General features: G+C 54.6%; 1 protein-coding gene across 2 annotated transcripts in view; it reads left to right on the forward strand.

Annotated features, from left to right (window-relative positions):
• PRKCB (protein kinase C beta) overlaps window positions 1-24,511 on the forward strand; it is an 87,583-nt gene that overhangs the window by 56,162 nt on the left and 6,910 nt on the right. The window contains exons 9-17 of one of the 2 annotated variants that reach the window (XM_056503441.1): window positions 604-750; window positions 4,186-4,359; window positions 8,252-8,343; window positions 9,147-9,209; window positions 10,706-10,844; window positions 12,206-12,286; window positions 12,526-12,633; window positions 15,586-15,726; window positions 22,676-23,965. In XM_056503441.1, the coding sequence (XP_056359416.1) occupies window positions 604-750; window positions 4,186-4,359; window positions 8,252-8,343; window positions 9,147-9,209; window positions 10,706-10,844; window positions 12,206-12,286; window positions 12,526-12,633; window positions 15,586-15,726; window positions 22,676-22,834 (1,104 nt within the window). In that variant the 3' untranslated portion in view covers window positions 22,835-23,965. Of the gene's footprint in view, window positions 1-603; window positions 751-4,185; window positions 4,360-8,251; window positions 8,344-9,146; window positions 9,210-10,705; window positions 10,845-12,205; window positions 12,287-12,525; window positions 12,634-15,585; window positions 15,727-22,675; window positions 23,966-24,511 lie in introns of those variants that run through there. The other variant, XM_056503442.1, reaches the window with a different exon arrangement.

Here is a 24,511-nt window from a genome sequence, read left to right on the forward strand (position 1 = left end):
GAGGGATTTACAGGAGGAGGATCAGCACATCACAGCCCTGGCCTGGGGAGGAGGTGCTGGCACTGCTGGGGGCTGGGGTTTAAAAATGGGGTTTGGGAGGGTCCTCCTTGGTGGCTTCCTCTGTGATTCCCTCCAGCCTCAGATACAATTCCAGAATATCTCAAATATGTGGGAGGGACCATAGGGCAGTAATGGATGAGGAGCTGGATAAACAGCCCCATGTTTTACCTGCATATATTTGTATTCCCCCCTCTTTTTCTGGTGAGGTAAGAGACAGAAGCCAGTTTTTGCCCCGGAAAAGCTTCTTTAGGCCTCTTTCCCAAGCTGTTGTGTCCTGCAGGTGTGGTAACAGGGGCAGCACAGGCAGAGGTGATTCCCAGTTGCTCTGTCAGGGGTAACTGGGAAGCAGCTGAGCAGTGCCATGTGCCAGGGCTGGTGACTCCTCCAGTGCCTTTCTTGGGGCTGTCCCCATCACGCCCCTGGAAAAGGCTCCCAAAGCTCAGGGTGGGTTTTGAGCTGGGATTTTGGGAGCACCCACTGGGTTTATAATGCCCATTCTCCCTGCTGTTTCTCTTCCTCCCTGCCCCATCTCCACCTTTGCAGAGAGCCAAGATTGGAACTGGCTCCAAGGCTGCGGATGAGAAGACAAGAAATGCCATTTCCAAACTGGACAACAACGGCAGCCGGGACCGGATGAAGCTGTCGGATTTCAACTTCCTGATGGTGCTGGGGAAAGGAAGCTTTGGGAAGGTGAGGTTCCCCCTGGAACACCAGAGGTGTCTGGTGAGACAAAATCCATCCTTTTGGACAGCAGGGGATGAGCTGTGTCTTCAAAGCTCTTTTTTATTTGGGCAGTTGGTTCTTCTTCTCTAATCATTACAAATATATGGGAACATTTTAATTAACTTCCCAGACTGGTTGTGAGCAGTAACAGAATTTAATTCTCCTGGTAATTATGTGACTTGGAGCCTTCATTTTTCTTGGGGTCTGGCCAATTCTCTTGGTTTCCATTCAGGATCCCAGTGCTCCAGGGCATGCTGGGGCTCTGCAGGAGGTGGGTGCAGTGTTTGCTGCTGTGATGGCTCCACTCTCATTAGTGAATTGCCTTAATTGCAGGGAATATTGCTGTGCCTGCAGGCTCATTCTTCGGGCAGGCAGTGGAGATGAGGAGGGTGTGCAGAGGTGAGCACAGGGCTGCAGCAGGAGCCTCCCTTCCCTCCCAGCCTTCTGCTGCCATTGGAGCTTTGGGAGGCCCCAGCTCCTCTGTGGGTGTTGCTCCCTCTCCAGAGGTGGAGAGCTCTGGGATCCACGGCAGCATTTGTGCCAGGCAGGGAACGGGGAGGTCCTGACCATCCCCAGCCCTCAGAGCATCAGCCCTGAACTCAGTGGTGCCCCAGGCTGGCATCCTGGGCTGCAGGAGAGCCCCGTGCTGCTGTCACTCAGCAGTGTCCCCTGGCCCTCCCTCCAGCCCAGAGCCTGGCATCTGGAGGCGCCGCGGCTGCGCCGTGTCCCCGCCGCCTTCCCTCCATCTGAGAAACATGAGCAAACTCCTCAGTCGGCTCTGGCTTATGTAAGGGAATGTGTGACAGAAACTGTTCCCTGGAACAGAATGTTATAAATATGCTAATTAGCGCTAATTAAAACAGCACGTTGGTTTCTCCGGGTGGATGCAGCCTCGCCCTCACGTGTGCCTGCGCTTCCCCAGGCATTCCTGCTGCCATGGGGACACCCAGGTGCCACTGTCCCCGCCCCCTGTGCCTCCTGAGGTGCCAGATGTTCCCCAGGAGCCAGGCAGAGGGGCCTGGAGCAGGAGAACAGCCCAGCTCCCCAGCCCCTGGTGTGCCCAGCTGCTGGTTGTGTCCATGACACTGCCATCCCTCTCCAAGGCTGGCACTGCGTCCTTCCCTCTCCAGGGCTGGCACCTGCTCCTGTGCCTGGCTGCCTGCTGCCAGCCTCCCTCCTGCCAGTCCCAGAGCTCCTGGACTACAGTCACACTGTTTTAGTGAGCCTCTGTCTGTCTCCATTAACCCTTTGGCATCAGGACCTCAGATTTACTGCTCAGTACTTGGCTCTCTCCACCCTCGGCTCTCCAGGGTCGGGAGTGCCAACGTGCTGGCCTCGGTGGAGTTTGACAAACTTGCTTTCTCTGTGTTCAGAATATCTCCAGTTCTTATGCTGGAGCATTCCCAAACAAACACTCTATATTACAGGAATAAATCAAGTTAAATATCAGCTTCTTTTTCCTGCACCAATAAAAAGTTAAAAAAGAATGCAATCTGCTTCCCAGCGAGCGCGCTGGCAGATGGAGATCCCCCGAGCCAGGCAGCCGGGTTTGGGGGCTGGAAAATGGATCTGCCTTGGAAAAGAGAGGCTTGGGGGTGTGTGGTCCTGGCTGGGCATGTTCAGCCCCAGGACACAGATGCCTCTGGCACCCTGGGCTCCCCGTGGGCTGCCCAGGACTGTGGCTGGTGGCAACTGCACAGGGCTGGCACAGGCAGGGAGATGCTCCTATGGGGGAGGCAGCCCTTGGCACAGCCCACCCTGGGTTTGCTTTGCTGTATTATAAATAGAGGAAAGGGGAATTAGGTGGCTTGCTCATGTTTTTGCAGCTAATCAATCTGTTGTGCTCTGGAGCTGCCAGGCTTTTGGGGGTTTGTGTTGTTTTGCTGAGCAGGGAGGAGTCTTTGGCCACTGCAGGTCTGGGTTCCAGTGAATTGGGGGAGTTCTGCTGGGCTGTGATGACCTTCAAGCTGTGCAGTGCCCTGCTCTGGGTGTGAAATGTGGCAGGAGGGCAGGGCATGGTGAGCCTGGTTCCTGCTCCCATCCTCATCCTGGGCTCTGGGCTGTGCTGGAGGCTGTTTGCATCTTTGGGATCTGAACCTTCAGACATCAGGAGGAATTTCTTCCTGGAAAAGGTGGTCAGGCACTGGAAAGGGCTGCCCAAGGAGGTTTGGAGTCCCCATCTCTGGAGGTGTCCAAGGAAGGGCTGGATGTGGCACTCACAGGGCTGGGCACAAGGTGGGGATTTGGCACAGGTTGGACATGATCACCTTGGAGGTCTTTTCCAAGAGAAAGGATTCTGGGATTCTGGAACACAGGAGAGGGGAATCCAGCCCAGATGTGCTAAAGGAGTGCATCTGTGGGGGGTTTCCATCCTGCCCTCCTGGGCACACACCACTCCTGGCCATTCCCTGCGTGTCCCCCAGCTGGATCTCAGCAGCTGGAGCCTCCTCTTGCCTTTCCCCCCCCAGGAGCAGGGCTGGCTCAGCTCAGGGCTGGAAGCTGCTTCATGACCCATTCACAGCCATGGATGGCCTCGAGCAGTTTTTGCATTTTTGGGGTACCCAGCCAAGCTCTGCACTGCAGAGTGGGGTAGGAGCCACGTCCTCAGCAGGCCCCTCCAGGGCAGAAGGATGCCAGGCTCAGGGGCTCCTGCTTTAGTTAACTTTCCTCTGGTAGGTCTGTATATAAATGATATTGTATATAATGTTCTTACACTCAGGCAACAGGTTTAATTTTCCCTCAAAACAAGTTCCTGTAATGGTTACTTCTTTTCCATCAATTTTGAGCAGCCAAAGCCCTTCTGCTTTTATCACCTAAAAACGAGCTCTGGTTTTAGCACCTGTGTGTGGTGCCTTGTAAAGCTCAGCTCGTTTAAAATGGTGAGAAATGGAGGCAGTGAACCAAACCAGCTTCATTTGGGCAGAGCCACAAGGGAGGGCAGAGGTGCAGACAGTGTGAGGCAGGGAATGCCAGGGGTGGGAAGAGACCTTAAAGGTCACCCTGTACCACCCTGGTTTCCCCTGGTCCCACACCCATGCTGTCCATGTCCCACAGATGTGCTGTCTATGATCCCACACATTTCCCTGATCCCACAGCCCTGCTGTCCATGGTCCCACACATTTCCCTGGTCCCACAGATGTGCTGTCCATGGTCCCACATGTTTCCCTGGTCCCACAGCCCTGCTGTCCATGGTCCCACACGTTTCCCTGGTCCCACAGCCCTGCTGTCCATGGTCCCACACGTTTCCCTGGTCCCACAGCCCTGCTGTCCATGGTCCCACACGTTTCCCTGGTCCCACAGCCCTGCTGTCCATGGTCCCACACGTTTCCCTGGTCCCACAGCCCTGCTGTCCATGGTCCCACACGTTTCCCTGGTCCCACAGCCCTGCTGTCCCTCGTGCAGGTGATGCTGGCAGAGAGGAAGGGCACGGATGAGCTCTATGCTGTGAAGATACTGAAGAAGGATGTGGTTATCCAGGATGATGATGTGGAGTGCACCATGGTGGAAAAGCGAGTCCTGGCTCTCTCAGGAAAGCCTCCCTTCCTGACCCAGCTCCACTCCTGCTTCCAGACCATGGTAAGGGCTGGTGCCACAGCTGCTGCCCACCCAGGGCGTGGTGGGCTGGGGACCCCGAGCACTGGGAGCCTGACATTTGGCAGAATGGATTGGAATGGTGTCCAGGGGTTGGACACTGGGGCTTGGAGCAGCCTGGGGTGGTGGGAGGTGTCCCTGCCTGTGGCAGGGGGTGGAACTGGGTGAGTTTTAATGTCCCTTCCAACCCAAACCATGCCAGGATTTTGTTTTCTCTGTACATCACTGCCTGGCCAAAGCAATTGTGTATTCTGTGCCTTGGCAGCCTCACACCTTCTCCAGTTCACTGGCAAAAGTGCCTCCAGGACCAAAATGTGAGTGTGTGACATGAAGTGTAATGCACCAGAGCTGCAGTCTGAGATGTGCTCAGCAGGGAGCTGCTGGTGGCATTAGAGGTGATTTCCCAGCTCACCACATCCCTTGTGCTTCAAGAGCAAAGTGCTGCACTTTTTCCCAGAACTCATTCCTCTGCTCAAAGCCCTGAGCAAAGGCAGAAACCTAATCCAAAGTGCAGGAAATCCACTTTTCCATGGGTGCATGATTGGGTTTGTGTGAGTCAGGAGTGGAGAGGGGGACAGGGGACCTTTAACACAATCCCTGCCTGGCCTCGAGCAGCCTGTGAATGAGAATGTCCAGGTGCACGTCAGTGGGAATCAGCAGAGCCCTTTAGAACCATAACAATGCTTTCCAGGAGGATTACATTTTAATATTATCCCAGAAATTTCATTTACCAAACACATTGGGTGTATTTAAAGCCTGTGGCCCGGCTTTGCAGCACAGCAATCAGGATGTGGCAGGAGCAGCTCTTTCACACAGCATCTCCCTGGCATCTGGAGTGAGTCACCACCAGATTATTCCTGGCAGACCTGTAGTAGCTTAATAGTAATCGTATTTGTAATGTAATCAAAATGTATAGCAGGGTGTATTATCAAAGGCTGGCACAAAGCACTTTGATTTCTGGGAGCACAGTCCAGAGCACAATTCTCCACCAGGGCTGTTGGCTCAGCGGCTTCAGGAGACAGAAAAGCCCTAAATCTGTGCTTTAAAGAAAAAGGGGAGATGAGAAAGGAGAGAGCTCCTGCCTGGGGCTGGAGGGTGAGAGGTGCCTGTGCTGGGGAGCTCTGAAAGGTCCCAGGTCTCTGGGATAGGGTGAGCTGGGGGTCCCTGGGTGTCCCCAGGTGAGCCATGCCTTGGCAGTGACCTCTGGGGCACAGCAGCCACAGCCACACTGAGGTGATACAGCACAGAATCACTGAGGTGATACATCACAGAATCCTGGAATGGTTTGGGTTGGAAGGGACCTTGAAGATCATCCATGGGCAGGGACTATTTCCACTAGCCCAAGGTAATCCAAGCCCTGTCCAGCCTGGCTTTAGACACTTCCAGGGATCCAGGGGCAGCCACAGCAGCTCTGGGCACCCTGTGCCAAGGCTAGCCCACCCTCCCAGGGAAGGATTTCTCCCTGATATCCAGAGAGGTGTGGATGGGGAGCGTGGCTGGTGCCCCTCTTGTCGGGCAGGGGATGGAGCAGTTAATTAGCAGGGCACTGAAAGGAGCCCTGGGAGTGTCACTCTCAGGTGGCACTCTCAGCTCTCAGTGCCCATCCCTTGGTGGCACTCTCAGCTCTCTGTGCCCATCCCTTGGTGGCACTCTCAGCTCTCAGTGCCCATCCCTTGGTGGCACTGCCAGCTCTCTGTGCCCATCCCTTGGTGGCACTCTCAGCTCTCTGTGCCCATCCCTTGGTGGCACTCTCAGCTCTCAGTGCCCATCCCTTGGTGGCACTCTCAGCTCTCTGTGCCCATCCCTTGGTGGCACTGCCAGCTCTCTGTGCCCATCCCTTGGTGGCACTGCCAGCTCTCTGTGCCCATCCCTTGGTGGCACTCTCAGCTCTCTGTGCCCATCCCTTGGTGGCACTCTCAGTTCTCAGTGCCCATCCCTTGGTGGCACTCTCAGCTCTCAGTGCCCATCCCTTGGTGGCACTCTCAGCTCTCTGTGCCCATCCCTTGGTGGCACTGCCAGCTCTCTGTGCCCATCCCTTGGTGGCACTCTCAGCTCTCTGTGCCCATCCCTCCTGTCCGTGGGCAGCCCATCCATCTGCTGCTTTAGTCACAGCCCTGCTTCCCCTGGAGCACCAGCTCTCCTTGCCCACCCGAACGAGGAGAGCTCAGCTCCTGCTTTCTGAGTTCAGCTGGCTGTGGCTGTTTCAAGAGCCCATCTCTTTAATATTCTTCCTCCCAGAAGCACACTGATATATTTAGGAGGCAGCTGCAGCCGAGCCCGGCGCTGCCGTGCCTGTCACGGGCTGCCTGCCGTGCTGGTGGCTGCTCAAGGTGACATTGCTGCACGTGGCCAGCCCCTGCCACACAGGGGGTGCTCCCCAATCCCCAGCAGCTGGAAAGCCAAATTCCCCTCTCCATCCCATCGGTGCCATGTGTTTTACACAGCCCCACTGCCCCTGTGCTGCTGTGTTTGATCCCCTGGGGCTGCCCATGGCTGGGGGGCTCTGCTGGGGCAGCAGCTGCAGAGCCCAGCTCCTCTGGGGGGGCATTGCCAGGCTGGGCAGTGCCTGTGGGTGCTGAACCCCAATTCTGTGACTGGCAGTGCCCATGGGTGCTGAACACCAGTTCTGTGGGTGCTGAACCCCAGTTCTGTGACTGGCAGTGCCCATGGGTACTGAACCCCAGTTCTGTGGGTGCTGAACCCCAGTTCTGTGCCTGGGCAGTGCCCTGTGGGTGCTGAACCCCAGTTCTGTGCCTGGGCAGTGCTCTGTGGGTGCTGAACACCAGTTCTGTGACTGGGCAATGCTCTGTGGGTGCTGAATCCCAGTTCTGTGACTGGGCAGTGCTCTGTGGGTGCTGAACCCCAGTTTTTCCCCAGCCCTGGCTGTGGCAGTGCTCCAGCTGCATCTCTTGTGGCTCCCTGTCCTTCCTGTCTGAAAAGCAGGGCAAAGCTTATCTAAGGAGGAAATGAGCAATGGGAATTTTTTTTATTATTATGTAATGCTGCCAACCTGCAGCTCCTGCAGTGCTCCAGCCTCTGTGTCCTTCCTTCCTACTGTGGGTGGGATGGGGCAGCCCAGGGGTGTCACTGGAGGCCAATGTCACTGCAGGCCCTTGTCCCTGTCTCTCTCCAGCTCTCCTGGAGCCCCTGTGGGCACTGGAAGAGGCTCTGAGCTCTCCCTGGAGCCTTCTTTTGTCCAGGGAAACATTCCCAGCTCTCCCAGGCGGGCTCCAGCCCTGGAGCATCAGCATGGGCTCCTCTGGACTCCCCTAACCCCTGTGGCCACGGCCAGAGTGACCCCTCAGAGCAGGCTGGAAGGAGGGAGGAGAGGGGTGCAGCCCCCCCTGCCTTTCCAGCTTCACCAGGGGTGCCCTGCAGACCTGTGCACCCCCAGAGAGGGTCACACACCCTGCTGGCAGTGTCACACACCTGGCAGTGTCACACACCCTGCTGGTGTTTGGTCCCTGGGAGCTGTTTGTGTCCCCTGTGCATCCCTTGGCTGAAGCCATGGAGTGCCTGGGGAAAGGCCAGCAAGGACCTGCAGACCACTCTGGAAATGGCTTCTGTCAAGAAATGTATTCCTGGGAAGTGCAAAACCTCTGGTTTAGGGATTCCTCCACTTGCCTTCTCCAGTGTATCTGTGTGCAGAGGGGCAGAGTCCAGCCCTGAGCATTCCCAAGGAATTTCTGTTTATGGCTCTGCATGAACAGGAGCCCTGCAGCCCCTGGGGAGGACAGGGATGATGAGTGTATTTCCCTGGAATTACAGACTGGAGCTGCCACTCACCTTGGTTCCTGCTTCTGACCCCTGCAGATTCCCTGCTCTGATAATCCTGTTGCTAATTGCTTGGGTTTTTTTTTTTTTTTACCCCCTTCAGGATCGCTTGTATTTTGTGATGGAATATGTGAATGGTGGGGACTTGATGTACCAGATCCAGCAGGTTGGGAGGTTCAAGGAGCCCCACGCTGTGTAAGTGCAGTGGTTTGGCACTGTGGGGTGGGGCTGGAAACAGAGTGCAAGGCACAGACCTTGCAGTGGCAGAAATCAGCAATGGGAGGATGCAGAAGAACTCTTTGGCATTTTGAGGAAGCTGGTGCCTCCACCTCACTCTTGGGGTATATTGTACTTGTAAGCAATTGTGCTAAACAGATAAATTTAGGTGCATAAAGGCACAAGGCAGGGAGGTCTGGAGGCTCCCTGGGGGGCACCAGGGCTCTGCTGTGCCTGCTCCTTCCCCAGGGGACGAGAGGGATGTTGGGTTTTGGCTTCTCTGCCAGGGTGGCCACCCCAAGAGTTAACTGGGGTTTTGGCTCCTGTTCCTTGAGAGCTGGACAGAGCAGGGTGTGTTCTGAAAGCCTCCAGGTGCTCACATAAAACCCACAAACACTGAGCCTGGTGGGCTGAACCAGGGTCGTGTCTCTGGCAGAGTCCCCTGAGACCCAAATGTTCCCAAAAGGCAGTGCTGGTCCCACAGTGCCTGTGGCTCTGGGATGACTTTCCCAGCCTCACTGCCAGTGTGAGGAGCAGCCCTGCATCCAGCTCTGGCTTCATTTGTGTAAGCAGAGCTGACAGCCCCCAGCAGCCTGGTGGCATCACTGCCCGGGTGAGCTCAGGCTGCCTCGGGCCATCCTCCTGTGATCCTGCTCTGGAGTTTCTCTGCCTTGTCCTCTGCTCACATCTGCCTGGTGCCTTTCCTTTGCTGCCATCTGATCAGGAGGGTTTTCATTTATCCCCTGTAATTGCCAGGCTTCCTTTCAAACCTCCTCTTCCAGGTTCTACGCAGCAGAAATTGCCATCGGGCTCTTCTTCCTGCAGAGCAAAGGCATCATTTACAGGTAGGTGAGCAGCTTCCTCCTCCTCCTCCTCCTCCTCCTCCCTCCCTGCCTTCCCCTGAGCTCCACCAGAACTGCTCTGGGGGTCCCACCCTGCCCAGGGCTCCCCCTGCCCATGCCATGGATGGGGACTGGCAGCTGCCCACAGGTAGAGTGGCAGGATCCTTAGGGTTGGAAAAGACCTGTGGGATCAATCCCTGAGTGCCTGTGGGATCCCTGAGTGTCTGTGGGATCCCTGAGCCCAGCCATGGACACAGGGTGTGTCCCAAAAGGGAGCTGGGACCCGCAGGGTGCCCCTGGTTTGCAGGTTCCTGCTTTCCCCCGGTTTTTGGGAAGGCAGCTCTGGTTCTCTCCTGCCCCTGTCCCATGTGTTCCTCTCCACACAACACAAATGCTCCCTGGCAGCTGGAGCAGCTACAAGCCCTGAATTTGGCTGCAGGGCCCTGCTCTCTTCCCATTGCCACTGGGTCAGCACTTGCCTGTGGCTCGTTCTGAGCTTGCAGTGCCACTCTGTCACTTCTGCTTCAGCCACCCAGGCTTCTCTGCCATTCCCAGTATGATCCCAGCACCCAGAGGTGGCTGGGGCACTGCCATGTGCAGGGCCAGGCTCACAGGCTGCTGGTTGAGCTCTGGAACCAGCACTCACTGCTCTTCCCTGCTTGGGAGGGTTCCCAGAGCATCCTAATGAGTGTCAGATGCCATTAAGGGCTCTGCAAAGGGAGATGCCAACAGTGCTGCTGGAGCCAGGAGATGCTAAAGATGAAAGAAGTGGAGCAAACTTGACGTGAGGGCTGTTTTTTGCCATCAGCTGCTACAGAGAGATTCTAGGTCTGTTGGTCCCCAGTGGCTCTGCTTCCTTCCTTCCTCCAAATCCCAATCCCAGCTCGTGTCCGTCTGCCTTTGGCCTGTCAGGGTTCTGAGCACTGATGTGATAATTAGAAAATACAGCCTTAAACCCAGCAAGAATGTATAAACTGCACCAAAATACCCAGAGTTTGCTACAGAAGTGTCCTTGAGGCTGGGGCATCCAGCTCTGGAGTGGATCTGGGGATCAGTGCTTGGATCCACTTCCACAGACTGTGCAAAGGAGCAGAGCTCCTGGGGGCTGGGTATCCCCAGAATACCTGCTGAGGATCAGGGGAGACACAGCTGGTTTGTATTTCAGGGGAGCAGGGCACAGGTGAGGCAGGGACTTGTGCTGAGTAGCTGCTTCTCCTTCCCAAGAGCTCTGAGTGCACTTTGATTTTCACGGGAGCAAAAGAAAAAAATCAATTCAATCCTTCTCCTGCCAGATGAGTGTTTTCCATCAAACACTTCAAAGGGCTGTGCCCAGCACAGCATTCCTCTGGGTTAGAAGTAAAATCAACACTCCATTCTGACAGATGTCTGACTCATTTTCACTCGTTTCCCCAAACATTATCCTGCAAAGGGTCTGGGTGTGAGACAGGCTCAGGGAGACTGGCTGTGTGCTGTGTCACAGCTCTGCTCTCGCCCTGCAGGGACCTGAAGCTGGACAATGTGATGCTGGACAGCGAGGGGCACATAAAGATCGCTGACTTTGGCATGTGCAAGGAGAACATCTGGGACGGGGTGACCACCAAGACCTTCTGCGGCACTCCGGACTACATCGCGCCCGAGGTACGGACACGGGGCTGCCTGCTGCTCCCTGCAGCCTCACCTGCCCTTGGGCTGTTCCAGCTGAGCCAGGGGCATCCAGGAATTCTCCAACAGCCTGCAGAGTTCACACCCTCAGCACTGTCCATCCCCACATCCCCCTAAGGGATCAGGGATGCTGTGCTGTGTCCTGTCTCCACCTCAAGAGCAGCACAACACTGCTCTCCCTGCAGTGCTTTCCCTCTCTGGGGTTTTTCCCGAGCCCATCCTGCTGGCAGCTCTGTGCCTGTTCTCTCCTTGGCATGCTCAGACCCACGGCAGGTTGTTCCTCACTTGTTCCCTTGCTCCTGGAAATGACAAACCCAGAGCTCAGCTCTGCCCCTCACGGTGTGTGATGGAAGCTTCCAGCACAATGTGACCAGTGAGAAACAGGCAATTATCAGTGGGTAAGATTTTCATGTGCAGTGGAAATCCTTAGATCTCTCCAGGTCACTGTTTGCATGAGGGGCATGGCTCTGATGGGGAGAGGCTCCCCATCCATGGCTCTGGATCCCCACAAAATGACTTTGCATTTGGTTATTGCTGATGTGATAGAGTCACACAGGACACTTACAGGAAGTGCTGTATGGGCACAGTTTAGTGCCAGACTTGTGAAATTCAGAGGAGGAATGACTCTCAAATGTCTGTTCCCTTCACTTGTGCTTGCTGCACCCACTGAGGTTTCCCAGTATTGGATTCAGTGTGTGTTCCAGGATTAATTCTGGTGGTGTTGGTGCAGAGCTTGTCACTGTGGGTGATTAATTCTCCTTCAAAGCAGGACAAATGACCAGTTCTCCATGTGCTTGCCCAAGTGTTTTCACTTTAACTCTTACTTTCTTCTCCTTGCTCTGTGCCTGCTCCTCCAGGGAGCTGCAGTGTGCTCAGGCCAAAGTGGCTCCAGGGTGGAACTGTCCTGCGATTTGCTTGACCCATTTCTGGGCTTTTTTCTATTCCAAGCAGAGCTGTGTGCAGGTGACAGGGACAGCCTGAGAACAGCCCCGTGTGTGATTCACTCTGAGTAAAGCTGGTGCTCACCTGCTGGGCTGTGTCACCTGCTGGGCTGTCACCTTCCCAAACCAGCAGTGGAGGACTGCACAGGACAGGGCATTTCTGTAAAGCTCTTTCCTTTTAAAGGCTTTTATGGTGTGAACTGTTCACACCTGAATTCCCCAGGGTAAAAAGCAAGGGGAAGGACTCAGGATGTGCCCAGGGAAGGGATGTCAGTGCTGGAATGTGTCCCAGGGAATAACCCTGGCCTCATGCCCCACTGCAGCTGGGATGTCAGTGCCCTGTGCCCAGCTCTGGCTGGGGGTGTAATGCTGCTGCTGCTGCTGCTGTTTTTGCAGATCATTGCTTACCAGCCCTATGGGAAGTCCGTGGATTGGTGGGCATTTGGAGTCCTGCTCTATGAGATGCTGGCTGGCCAGGTAATTGAGATTTAATGGATTAAACCTTCTGGGCTGGGTCATGTTCCACTGTGAGCACAGGCTGCCCTGGGGATTGCCATGTGCATGGGGCACCCCTTGAGCTGGGGGTGACACTGGGGACACAGCCCCAGGGACTGCAGTGACTCAAGTGTCACTGTGTGGGTGACATGGCCAAGGGCCACAGCAGCACACAGGAGCTCTGAGATGCAGGATCTGGAGCTGAGGGTGCTCTTCTCCAGGCCCCCTTTGAGGGAGAAGATGAAGACGAGCTCTTCCAGTCCATCATGGAGCACAATGTCGCCTACCCCAAGTCCATGTCCAAGGAGGCAGTGGCCATCTGCAAAGGGGTAAGGGCTGGGCTGGGTCCTGTGCTTGGCTGGGGGGGTGTGGGGAGGGAGAGGCTGTACCCCTGGGGGCTCCCAGCTCATCCCAGTGCTCCCCAGCATCACCAGGGGCTGACACTGCTGCGTTCGGGTGCCTGTGCCCTTCAGCCCTAAAACCACAACTCTGGGGTGTGTATGCACTAAACCCAGGTAAAAAATAACTCCTCATCCTCTCTGGGCCCTTGCACTGAGCAGAAATGTAGCTGGGACCTGGGGCTGGCCTGGGGGCAGGGGAGAGCTGGGGTGTGGCTGGGAGCTGGGGAGGGAGCCACACACCCTGGTCCCCACCAGGTGAGGACAGGGCAGCTCTGTGAACCTGTGCCTGAAATGGAAAATGGTGCCCAGGCAAAATGGAGCAGGGAAAACATGATTCCCATATAGTTTTCCCTAAGATCAGATACAAAACCTTCATCCTTCCACTTAGCTGTGATAAGTTGCCCTCCAGGACCACCTGAAGCTCTGGTGGTGTCTCCACTAGGGCAGGGCAGCATTTTCATTATCCTGTCTCTTAATTTGCAGTGAAGCTCTGCCTAGCCCTGCATCCCAAGCTGGGCTCTCCATGGAGTGGGCCTAGGCCTGACTTAATTGCAGCCTGAATTAATTTGGGATGTGATGGATAAAGGCTGGCGAGGTCCTGATGTTGTTTTGTGTGCTTGGGACTGAGCCTCATCTCACCCCCCAATGCCACACACTGCTATAAATAAGTGTTTGTGTAGGAATTTAAGAAATGTTTGCTTATAATAGTTAATATTGAAAATATCTGAATGTTCTCTATCTCAAAATAGTGTTTCTATCTACAAGTGACACATCCTGCGCTCCCACTGCGGCATTTCAGAGCCTCTTCCTGGCACTGCCAGGATTCTGAGCTGCTCTTCAAGGGGAATAGTCACTTGTCCCGTGGGGAAAAGCTGAGGGAGTTGTTCCCACCTGCAGTGGGGCACGGGGAAGGGGGTGCTGCCCTGCCACACTCAGCAGGGTGCAGGAAAATCAGTCCTTAATTCAGGAAACGGGCTGGAGGGGGGTTCCCACAGAGGCTGTGACCATCTCCTGTGTTGTTTGGGATGGAAAGGAAAAATCCAGTGTGTTCCTGGTCAGACAGAGGGTGAGGACACTGCTGAGCATCCCCCAGGCTGGGGCAGCAGAGGCTGGAGCAGAGCCCAGGCTGTGTTTGCTTTGTTTGCTGCAGGCACAACGTGGGTGCTGTAAATCAGTGATCAGGGACTGCAGGGACTGCTGGGTGTAGCTGCTGTGGCTTTTCTCCTGCTGGGGATGGGAGGATATTGGTTCTCCAGCAATTCCTGTGGTTATTTTAGCCAAGTGGTGGTTCCTTGTGTGTTACTGTTGTTTTAAAACCTCATGGCATTTTTTGCCACCACCAAACTGCTACACCAGAAAGTTTAATTAAAAACTTTTCTCAGCTCCCTCTTTAATCTCTGCCTGACAGCAAAGGCATGGAATGTTTTCTGAAGGATTTTGGGGATATTTACAGGGGGGTTTTTTGTGCCATTTCCCCTGGTGCTGCTGCCTGAGGAAAGCCCACCAGGGCAGCCTGTGCTGCTGCCACACAGGTCTGTCACCTCTGCCACCTTGCCAGGCTCCTGGCATTTGTGTTTCTATTTTATAAAGGGCTGCATGCTGCAATGCCAAGGGAAACTCAATTATTAACAAAAAGCAAGTTGGGAAAATATTCTTGCTTTTGTTTTTGCTGGCCCCTGGCCCCTCCCTGCCTGGCCCTCCAGCCTGGCTCCCTGCTTGGGGATGGGCTCTGCAAGGCTGATGTGATGCCCGTCACAGCCCTGGAAAATCCCTGGGCCAGCCTGCAGAGCCTGCCAGGCCCTTGCTGTTTGTGGATGGGCTTTCCAGGGAGATGCTGCCTGGTGGAAGCCTCTCTCCATCACTGTCCCAGCTGCAGATGCTGTCACAGCTGGAGGCCTGGGATGTGGAGCTGTTTGCTCACAGAGCAGTTGGTGGCTCTGCTCTCACCTTGTGTTTGTTGGAGTTTTTTTGTCTTTTCAGAGTTTTAGGTTTGGGTTTTTTTTTCCCCAGGGTTTTCCTTCCTTTCAGTGCTATTGCTGTTAAAGATTGGATTTCCTGAGCAAGTTTTTGTGCCATTGGGGTGGCAGGGCTGACCTGTGTCCAGGCAGTGGCTGGGAAGTGTCTCAGCTCCCCAGCCAGAGCACTGGCACCTCCTGTCCCTCCCAGGGACAGCCCTTTTAATAAAGCAGTGTTTTGTTGCAGGTATAAAGCTCATATTCTCCATCCTTATCAATGTCTTGTGAATCTCTGGAATCTCCATCTCTGAACACTGCCCCAGGATATTAAAGTAGTACAGCTGTAATTCCTGAGGCCCCTCTCCCTTATTGAGCCAGTGAAGAGGAGAAGTTTAGATGATAAACAACATTAATGGACTGTTCGTGCTGCTTTTCCTCCAAAGTGACTCTCTCCTTAGAAATCCACCTTCTGTCTGTGCTGCCGCAGCTCGAGTGAGATGGAAGTTTTGCAGGGCAGATTGCCCATCTTAAAGGGGCCAGGGGTTTTAGAATTAACTCTGCAGATGCTGAGATGTTTGTGCCAAGCAAAGGGATAGCTGGGCATCTCCCCTGCTGCAGCCAGGTGCTGGGGGAGCCCTGCCAGCACCCCGGGGCTGTTCCTTGGCAAGCCAGTTTCATTCCCAGACAAAGGGGATGTGCCCAGCACGTACCTGCCATCTGCACGTCTGCTCTCGTTGTCAGCCTGCCCTGTCCCTGAGGCGCTCCAGCTTCTTCCCCAGTGTCCTCTCCTTGGAGCCCCAAAGGCGTCTGGAGGAGACGGGACCCTGATGTGGGGTGTGCTGGGAAACAGCTCCCAGGGGCTGCTGCCAGGGGGCATTTAGGGGGCACAGGGCAGGCTGTGACAGTTTCCTCCTTGTTCCCCCAGCTGATGACCAAGCACCCTGCCAAGCGCCTGGGCTGCGGCCCCGAGGGGGAGCGGGACATCAAGGAGCACGCCTTCTTCCGCTACATCGACTGGGACAAGCTGGAGCGCAAGGAGATCCAGCCCCCCTTCAAGCCAAAGGCTGTGAGTGTGCTGGCTCCCTGCCCCTCTGCTGGGTGCCCTGTCCCACTGCTGGGTGCCCCTGTCCCACTGCTGGGTGCCCCAGTCCCACTGCTGGCTGCCCCAGTCCCTCTGCCTTGTCCCCCTGCCCCTCTGTTGGGTGCCCCTGTCCCTCTGCTGGCTCCCTGCCCCTCTGCTGGGTCCCCTCTGTCCCACTGCCCTGTCCCCACTCTATCCCACTCCCAGGTCCCCCCTCTGTCCCAGAGAGCCCCCAGAGTCTCTCCCCCCCTTGGTGGGTGCTGCTCATCCTGGAGGTGTCTCCTCCATCTCTGTCTCCTTGGAAGATGCTGTTCCCTGGGATGCTGGGCCAGGAGAAGTCCCTGGTGCCTGGTCCCAGCTCTGGCTCGCAGGGGGGCAGCTCCCATATGCAGCTCCTGGACCCCTTTGTGTTGCAGCCTTGTCTGTTTTGTCATCCTGGGTCTGTTGATCTGTTGGGTTTTTCCTCCCTTTTTCTCAAGCTGACCAGGTCTTTCTTTTCCTTAATCCGACTTTATTTCAACACCCAGGTCTGCCTGGGTGGAGCTGAATTTCACCACAGCTTCTCTCCAAGGTGGAGGGAGGCTGGAGCCTGGCTCTGTGTGAGGGGATCCTGGCTCCTCCTCAGCCCTGCCTGTGCTGCAGAGAGGAGCTGGGAGTGCAGCCTGGGGGCAATGAGCAAACCCAGGTGGAGGCAGCAGCAATTGGAAGCTGTTTGTCAAAAAAGACAGGAATGCTCGAGCGCTCCTTGTCCAGCTGTATTTGCAGTGACACCTGTCCATGTGACACCAGAGCAGGGGTGACACCAGAGCAGGGGTGACACCAGAGCAGGGGTGACACCAGAGCAGGGGTGCAGCCTGAACCCCAGTGTGGGTGTCCCTGCCCATGCTGCTGGGGCTGCTCTGTGTCCCCAAACTCTGCCTGAGCCCCTGATGTCCCTGTGCTTTCCCTGCCCTTCTGTACACTGGGAGCAGGGACATCCCTCTGGGATTTCTCTGTTTCTCTGTCCCTGCTGGACTGGCAGGGTCACAGCAGTGCCTGAGTCTCTGTGGGGCTCCAAGTCTTGGATTGTTCTCGTGCTTCCCCCCCTGTTGGCTGCAGGGCCCTCACTGGGCACTGGAGTTCACAGAGAGCTGAATCCACACTGAGTCTGATCCCATGGCTGATGTTTGTGGGGACCTGCCTTGATCCCTCCTCACAGAGTCCAGGAATGCTCCATGTGTTTACTGCAGCCTCCCTGTCCCACTGCCCATAACAGCCTTGTGCACTTCTGCTTTCCTCTGCTTTACAGACACCCTGCTCGTTTCAGGGGCCCCTTTGGTGCTTGGAAAAACTCTGCTTTCAGGGAAAACACGGAGTGGGAGCTCCTTTGGTGGAGGGTGCTTGGTGCCTTTAGCTCTGCTCTCTCTGTGCCTCTCTGCTCCAGCAGGTTTTTCCCTCCCACAGCTCCTTTCCTGGATGATCAGAATGGAGTGAAACACCCTGTGGTGGCTGCCCAGGAACCTCCACAGCCCCATCTCCTCTGGCATGGGTGGGGCAGGGATGCTGGCTGGAGGGCTGGTCCTGGGGCTGCTGGTCCTGCCCTGCCTGTGTCTGGGGCTGCTTGCTGGGATTTCAGGCAGATGTTTTTTACCAGAGTCACTCCTGGCACTCACTTTGCAGGGAGCTCCATGGATGCTGTCCTTGGGGCTGCCCTGCACTGCACAGCTCAGGCTGTGTCCACACCACAGAGGGCAAGTGTCCTGCTCTCCTCCTGTCCTGCTCTCCTCCTGTCCTGCTCTCCTCCTGTCCTGCTCTCCTGTTCTCCTGCTCTCCTCCTGTCCTGCTGTCCCTCCTGCCATGAGGATGGCAGACACAGCCTGCATTGCTGCCTGCCTGCCTTTCCCTGGCAGGGAAGGGAACCTTCAGGGCACTGGACCCTGTAGGAACAGCATGACTGGGAAAGCTGTAACTCTGACATCCAAGTACAACGTTGTGAAAGTGTCTGGGGCTCTTTGTGCACCCCATAATTTGTTGTCTGGGGGTGGGACCCAGCCTTTATGCCAGGGGTGCTGAGGTACAAGGGGGGGATCCAGGAGCTCCAGCTGTGGAGGGATCCTGGTCCATACCTGGATTCACTGTTGGGGCACCTTCCTGGGGCTATTCTGCACAAGTTCCTCTCCTGAATCCACAGCTTCTGCCATTTCCCACCTCTGTGTCCATTTTCCAGTGAAGCTGCTGCTGTTGTGTCCCCTCCACCCATCTCTGAGCACTCCCTGATGCCCCTGCCTGCCCTAGGCAGGGGCAGGGCCTTGGTGTTTGGTGCTTTACAGTGAGAAACAACTGAATTCCATCAAAAGCCCTTCCTACTGCTCTACTGCTTTAAAATGTGCAAATTCTGTCCTGTTTTAAATGTCTCCTTCCTCTAAAAATCCCTCTGGCACCAGCCCTGGGGAGGGGCACTGTAAACTGCAGGCTGTCACTTCACCCAGCAGCTGGCACCCAGAAAATTCCCTGTTTGATAGGACAGGGAGATTAACAGCAGCTGATTTGGGATTTAGGGAGGATTAAGACAACTCAGGTACCTGCTGATAGCTGATATTTCTCCAGCAGTGCCTCTGTGCTGGATAAAGCTGTTTCTTTGGTGCCAGCTGTGAGCACAGGGCAGAGCAGGGGATGGGGATGGGGATGGGGATGGGGATGGGGATGGGGATGGGGATGGGGATGGGGATGGGGATGGGGATGGGGCTGGGACACTGCACAAAGCATTTGTGGGTGACAGGGGAGATGTGGCCAAGTCCTTGTGACCTTCAGGTGGTCACACCAGGGCCAAGTGCTGCTGCACAGCAGGTTGGTGCTGGCCTGGCTCTTTACCTTGGCTTAAGTCTGTTTTCTTTTCCTTTTATTTATTTCTTTTTAATAATTAGCATCTATAAAGGTCAGGCTGCAGGAATTGTCTGTATCCAAAGCTTCAAAATGAGGAATAAGATGCAAATGGGGGCTGGGAGTCAGCCCCCACCTGTCCCCAGCCTTCCCCTTCTCCAGGCCATGGGAACACCAGCCAAGGGGAGTAGATCCCCATCCAAATTATCTTCAGCTTCATTTTGCTTGTGAGGCACCATCAGTCCACGTTTTTGGACTCCTCACCCCATGCCAGGCCCCACCCTTGCTCCATGTCCCTGCTGCAGCACCCACCAATCCTTTGGCCACATTTCTGTGCTCCTGCAGCCTCTCTGCAGTTTGGGGGCCCTGGGAGGGTGCAGGGCTTTGGGAATTGCACCCCCTCCCAAAACCTCCATCATTTCCCACCAACAGCAAATGGAGGCTTCAGCCTGGCCAGGCTGCTCGTGCCTGAGCTCTGAGTGAATTCCCAGGAGCTGCTGTGTTGCTTTGTGCTTGATTAACCTTTATCACAGAGTCAGGAACAAGACAGATCAGGGACTGGCTTGTCTTTGGTGCTTCTGACGTGGGGCTCTGCTTGGCTGCTCCCTGCTCTGGCTGGTGCATAACAATTCCTTCCCTGGGTCTGCAGCTACCCTGGGAGTGTATTTACACTTCCCTGCTCTCCCTGTCTCTCGTTGAGATAATTATTGTTTTTGGTATCTAATTACTCCTTTACTTTACATAAAGCCTAGTGATTTGAAAAGTCTCATTTTGGAAGTGCTGGAATCACACTGCAGAGCCCAGGATTATTCACAACAGCATGGGGGATTTAAAAAATCGCTTTTAATCTAATAATTTTTAATTGCATTAATTAATTTCCCCCTAACTGCTTGGAGTTAATTAATATTGAAATGCCACTTACAACCCCAGATGTGTAAAAACACCAGCTCCCTGCACAGGGGGTTTGTAGCCTTAGTTCAGCCTGTGCAAGGTGAGTTCTAATGTTTGCATAAGCAATTTCCTAATTAGATGGGATTTAAGGATTGAGGGGCTGACATTGGCCAGGTGGATGTGCTGAGGTTAAACATCTCTGGTAATCCAGTCAGGATTTGCTCTGGGAGACCCAGGGCCCTGTAAAGACTTTCCCTGGGATTTCCCAGACTATTCCGCCTCTGTTTTGGTGTATTAGGCAGAAATTTGGCTTTTTCCCTGAGAGATGGAGGGTCCTACACCAGGATCCCTTGCAGTGGCTGCTCCCTTTGCCAGCAGCAGGGATAAAGGGATGTGCTGGAGCATCCCAAACTGGATGCCAGACACAAGTGAAAGGCACCACTGTCCCCCCTGACCAGCACAGGGACCCTCAGTGTGGCCCAAGTTGGTGCTGTGACCCAAATTCCCCTGAATGTGATTGCCAGAAGAGCCCTGATCCTCCCCAGGGTGCAAGGAGCCAATTCCCTGGCCCAGAGCAGCCCCAGGAAGGTCAGACTTGCCCAGGAGATGCCTGCAGGGTGGGATGGTGGCTGTGCCACTGGTTTGGGACAAAACCCTAAAATCGAGGGTGTCAGCACCTCCCTTGGCCCTGGGAGCCAGGGTGGGGGCAGCAGCATCCTGGGTTTCTTAAGGTCCTTGATTGCATCCCAGGGATCAATGGAAAATATTTTATTGTGCCTTTTGTCTCTATTGGAAATCAAGCAGGGAGGTGATTAAATACCAGGCCATCTTTGGAGCTGACAGGTTTATTTCTGCAGCTCAGGGAGAAAAGCCATTCTGTGCTGGCTATAAATACTGGACAGGACACACTGGGATTTATGTGAGATAAATTCCCACCCTCCCCCTTTCTCCAGTCAGGATGGAGTGATGCCTATACATTCATATCAGACTAAAATGAGGACAGTTTTTCACTAGATGGCTTTAGATAAACGTAAAAATTCATATGGCATCTGTGTCCATGAACCAGGAACTCAGATTTGGGAGGCTGTAAAGAAGGTGCTGGTGCAGACAGTGACAGGATCCTCCCTGCTCTGCCTCATCCAGGGCTGTGCCAAACCTGGAGCCTGGAGCTCACCTCCTGCAGAGGGGTCGGGCTGGGATGTGCCTTCTGTCAACTCAGAGACAGTTTTCAACTTTAAGATACTGATTTTACCCATCCATTTTATCTGCATCCAAACAGAAAGTCCATAAATTCCACACAGCAGGGCAGGAAATACCATGGATAGATGCAACTTCTCAGATTTTCCATCCACATATTCTTACCTCATTGTGTGATAGTGAGATATCCTTGCTTGCCAATGTGCATATTAAAATATATTAGTGCTTCCTATTCCAATAACTGGCAGCCTCTGATCAGGATTAATTCTCCAGTCTTTCTGAGGGGGTTGCTGGTTTGATTTTTATTTTTATTTTTTTCCTGAGCACATTTGTTCATAGCCAAGAGGCAGGCAGTGCTGTCAGACCTGGTGGGCTGCCCTGGGTGTCTGCAGGGAGCTGTCCTGGAGCTCAGGGGGGATGAGAACGGGGCTGGGGGCTCTGGGGTTGTGCTGGGGGCTGCAGGTGAGCCCTGCCAGGGGTGGCAGTGCCCAGGTGAGCACTGCAGCTTTCCCAGCCTGTGCCAGCCCAGCCTGGCTGCTCATGCCCTGCCTTTGGCTCCTGGGCTCTGTGGGGCTGGCAGCTCTCATTTGCAGGATTTCATTGCTGCTCTGGTGCTAATGGGTGGCTTGGGGAAGGTGTTGGCTTGTCAGACATCTCAAACGTCCTCCCCAGAGAGGGGCAGGGGAGCAGGGCTGGGCTGAGCTCAGCGGGCAGAAGCTTGACCAAGCCAGACTGGAAATGTAAAATGTGGCTTTACCAACGTGAGGATGCCACAGTGCCCATGCTGGAGGGGCTGGAGCTGGAGTTAAATCCACTCAAACACTGCCCTTGAGCTTTGTGGCAAGGTTTGAGGAGAGCCAAGTGTCTCACCTGGTGCTGTAAGGACACACAAATCTGCCAAAGGAGCAGACCGTGGATATCTGATGGATATCCATGTTGTCTTCCCTGAAACCTCTGAGCTGAGGAAGGAGCTGGGCAACATTGACTTCTGCATGTACTCCTCATTAATATTTTATTATATTTAGTCTTGTGTTTATTAAAAATGCAGATCTGTTTACTTAACAAATGAAAGTTAAATGCCCAGGAAAAATTGTGGCAGTGCTTGGAGCTGTGTGTTCTCCCTGGGGCAGTGGGAGAGAGGCTGGAGGGACTGGGAGGAGCAGCCTGAGGGACTGGGAGGAGCAGCCTGGTGTGTGTGACAGGAGGGACAGTGGAGCAGAGCCCCCCATGCCAGCTCTGGGGATGTGACATGTGGGTGACAGGCAGGGATGGAGCCTGGTCTGTAGCTGTGCAGTGTCCTGGCATCCACCTGACCCCAGCTAGTGGTGTTGTTATTCCCTTAAATCAGGGTTTGCAGCCTGGGGAGCTGCAGGACCCTTGTTCTGATTGCTAAGGAAATTAAATCAGGTGTTTGGAACCATCGTGGTCTGACTGGACTGTAGGGAAGGGACAGCCCTGGGAATCTGAACCAGGAATCATGGAACATGGAATGGATCATGGATTCCATGGATCATGGAATCAGAACATGGAATCACAGAAGGGGTTTGGGTTGGAAGGGATCTTCAAGCCCACCCAGTGCCATGGCAGGGACACCTCCCAGTGTCCCAGTCTGCTCCAAGCCCTGGGACACCCCCAGGGATGGCTCCTCTCCTCTCCTGATCAGGAGGAAACCTCTGAGCAGTCCAGACATGATGGAAACCTCCTGCTCTGGGGAGGGGGGGATGCCCAGGTGGAGCAGGTACTGGGACACGTGGACAGGAGTGACCACACCCATCCCATCCCATCCCATCCCATCCCATCCCATCCCATCCCATCCCATCCCATCCCATCCCATCCCATCCCATTCCTCTGCAGCCTTTCCTGTGGCACAGCTGGGTGTGCCAGCCCTGCCCTGCCCTGCCCTGCCCTGCCCTGCCCTGCTGCCCAGGTGTTTGCCCCCATCCCACGCTCCTGCCCCACCCACCGTGGTTCTCTCTCCCTCTCACAGTGCGGACGCAATGCTGAAAACTTCGACCGGTTTTTCACGCGCCACCCGCCCGTGCTCACACCCCCCGACCAGGAAGTCGTCGGGAACATTGACCAGTCAGAATTCGAAGGATTTTCCTTTGTTAACTCTGAGTTTTTTAAGCCTCAAGCCAAGAGCTAAGCTGCTGTGCACATCTCATCCCTGCATCTGTCATCCGGCTCCAGCTGCTGTTGTGGTGGCACATTCCATTGCAAAGCCTGCATCCATGGGTTGTCTTTAATTCCTGGCTAGAGTGACCATATTTCAAGTGTCTTCCTGTTATTTGGGGTGTCACTGGAGGGGAGTGATGTGCAAGAAATGCTGCAAATGGGCTTTTGTAACATTTTGTTTGTAGAAAATGGGAACGGCTCAGTGGGCGACAGAATGAAATGGAGACGTGGTGACAACTGGGAGAAATCCCTTCATCATGTGCTTTAATTCCTGCTCTTTCTTTTTTCCTAGTGTTTTAATATAATCATGAAAATTTAATATTTAGCATTCTTAGCCTTAGTGGCAAGTAAGTGTTTTTAATGAAACCGTTCCCCAGAGTCTCTGTGCTCCCAAAAGCTCTGCAGAGCCAAGAGGTTGGGTCTGGCCCCTTTTTTGGCTGTCCTGCTGTCTGTCCAGTCCCAGCACAGCTCCCCTTCCCTGCACAGACATTTGGGGCTGGCTCATTCCCAGTGCTGGGTCCCCAGCAGTGGGATAAATTATTTGGGAGGGCAGAGCTGCCACTGGCAAAGATTTCTCCTGATTGTGCAGTTTCTAAGTAGCATATTTTTTAGATCAAAGCAAACATCCAGTTGTAAATGGGGAATTTGGAAGAGCTGCTTTTGAATCCGTGGTCACCCTAGTAAACACCAGCAACATCCGTTCCCTAGCGAAGCTTTTTCTTCTTTTCAAATGCCAAAGCCATTGATGGAGTTTGTTACCTGTGCTTTAAATGTGTCAAAAATGGTATTGACCCAAAGGGGAGATATTTCACTCTGAGCAGTATTGGGAATTCTGATATGAAGCGTGCAAGGACACTTGTTTCAATGGAAACTTCTATCCTTAACAATTACCCCTGGATATTTAAATGGCCCCACATTTGTTTCTGGCATCAAAGGAAACATTTCAGGAAGGCTGAATTTCTCTCGAAAGGACAACAATCACCTTGCTTCCTTTTATACCCTTGCAGATGTTCGTGGGCTGTCACTGTATCAAGCTTGATTTGTAATGTGCCAATTTATTTTTTTTCTGATACTGATTATAAAATAAAAAGTGAGAAAACACGGCCCGGAAACCTGCATGTGTTTGGCAATAATGAGTTTGTGCAGTCCAGCCAGGTGATTCCTCCCGACTGCTGGGGCTGGAAGCTGCCCTGGCTGCTGGGGGATGCTGGCTCCTTCTTCCTCTGCGTTTATCCCAAAAATCCGAGGCGAGATGTACTGGAAGCATCATCCAGGAGGGAGTGATGCACAGCCCCGCTCGGGCTGCCCCAGCACGGACAGGGAAGGAGTTTGTGAGGATGAGGACACAGCCCGAGGGGAGGACACGGGAGCGCTGCTGCTGTCGGGGATCTCCTGCAGCGCCTTGAGCAGAGCCGGGGCTGCAGCATCACCTCCAACCCCCGAGACTGCAGAGCCGGCAGGCAGCGAGCGCCGGTGACTCATCCAGCCGCACCCAGCCCTGCTCTCCCACCAGCCACTGGCACTTCCAAGAGGGATTACAGGTTCCTGTCACCTCCCTCCTGCCTTTGGGGACCCACTTCTGCCGAGGTCTGCGGGTCTGGACGCTGCAAGGTGTTCAGATCGGTTCAGGACATCGAACATCGGTGGG

The sequence above is a fragment of the Oenanthe melanoleuca genome, chromosome 14, assembly GCF_029582105.1.
Source record: "Oenanthe melanoleuca isolate GR-GAL-2019-014 chromosome 14, OMel1.0, whole genome shotgun sequence".
In the NCBI taxonomy this organism is placed as follows: domain Eukaryota; kingdom Metazoa; phylum Chordata; class Aves; order Passeriformes; family Muscicapidae; genus Oenanthe; species Oenanthe melanoleuca.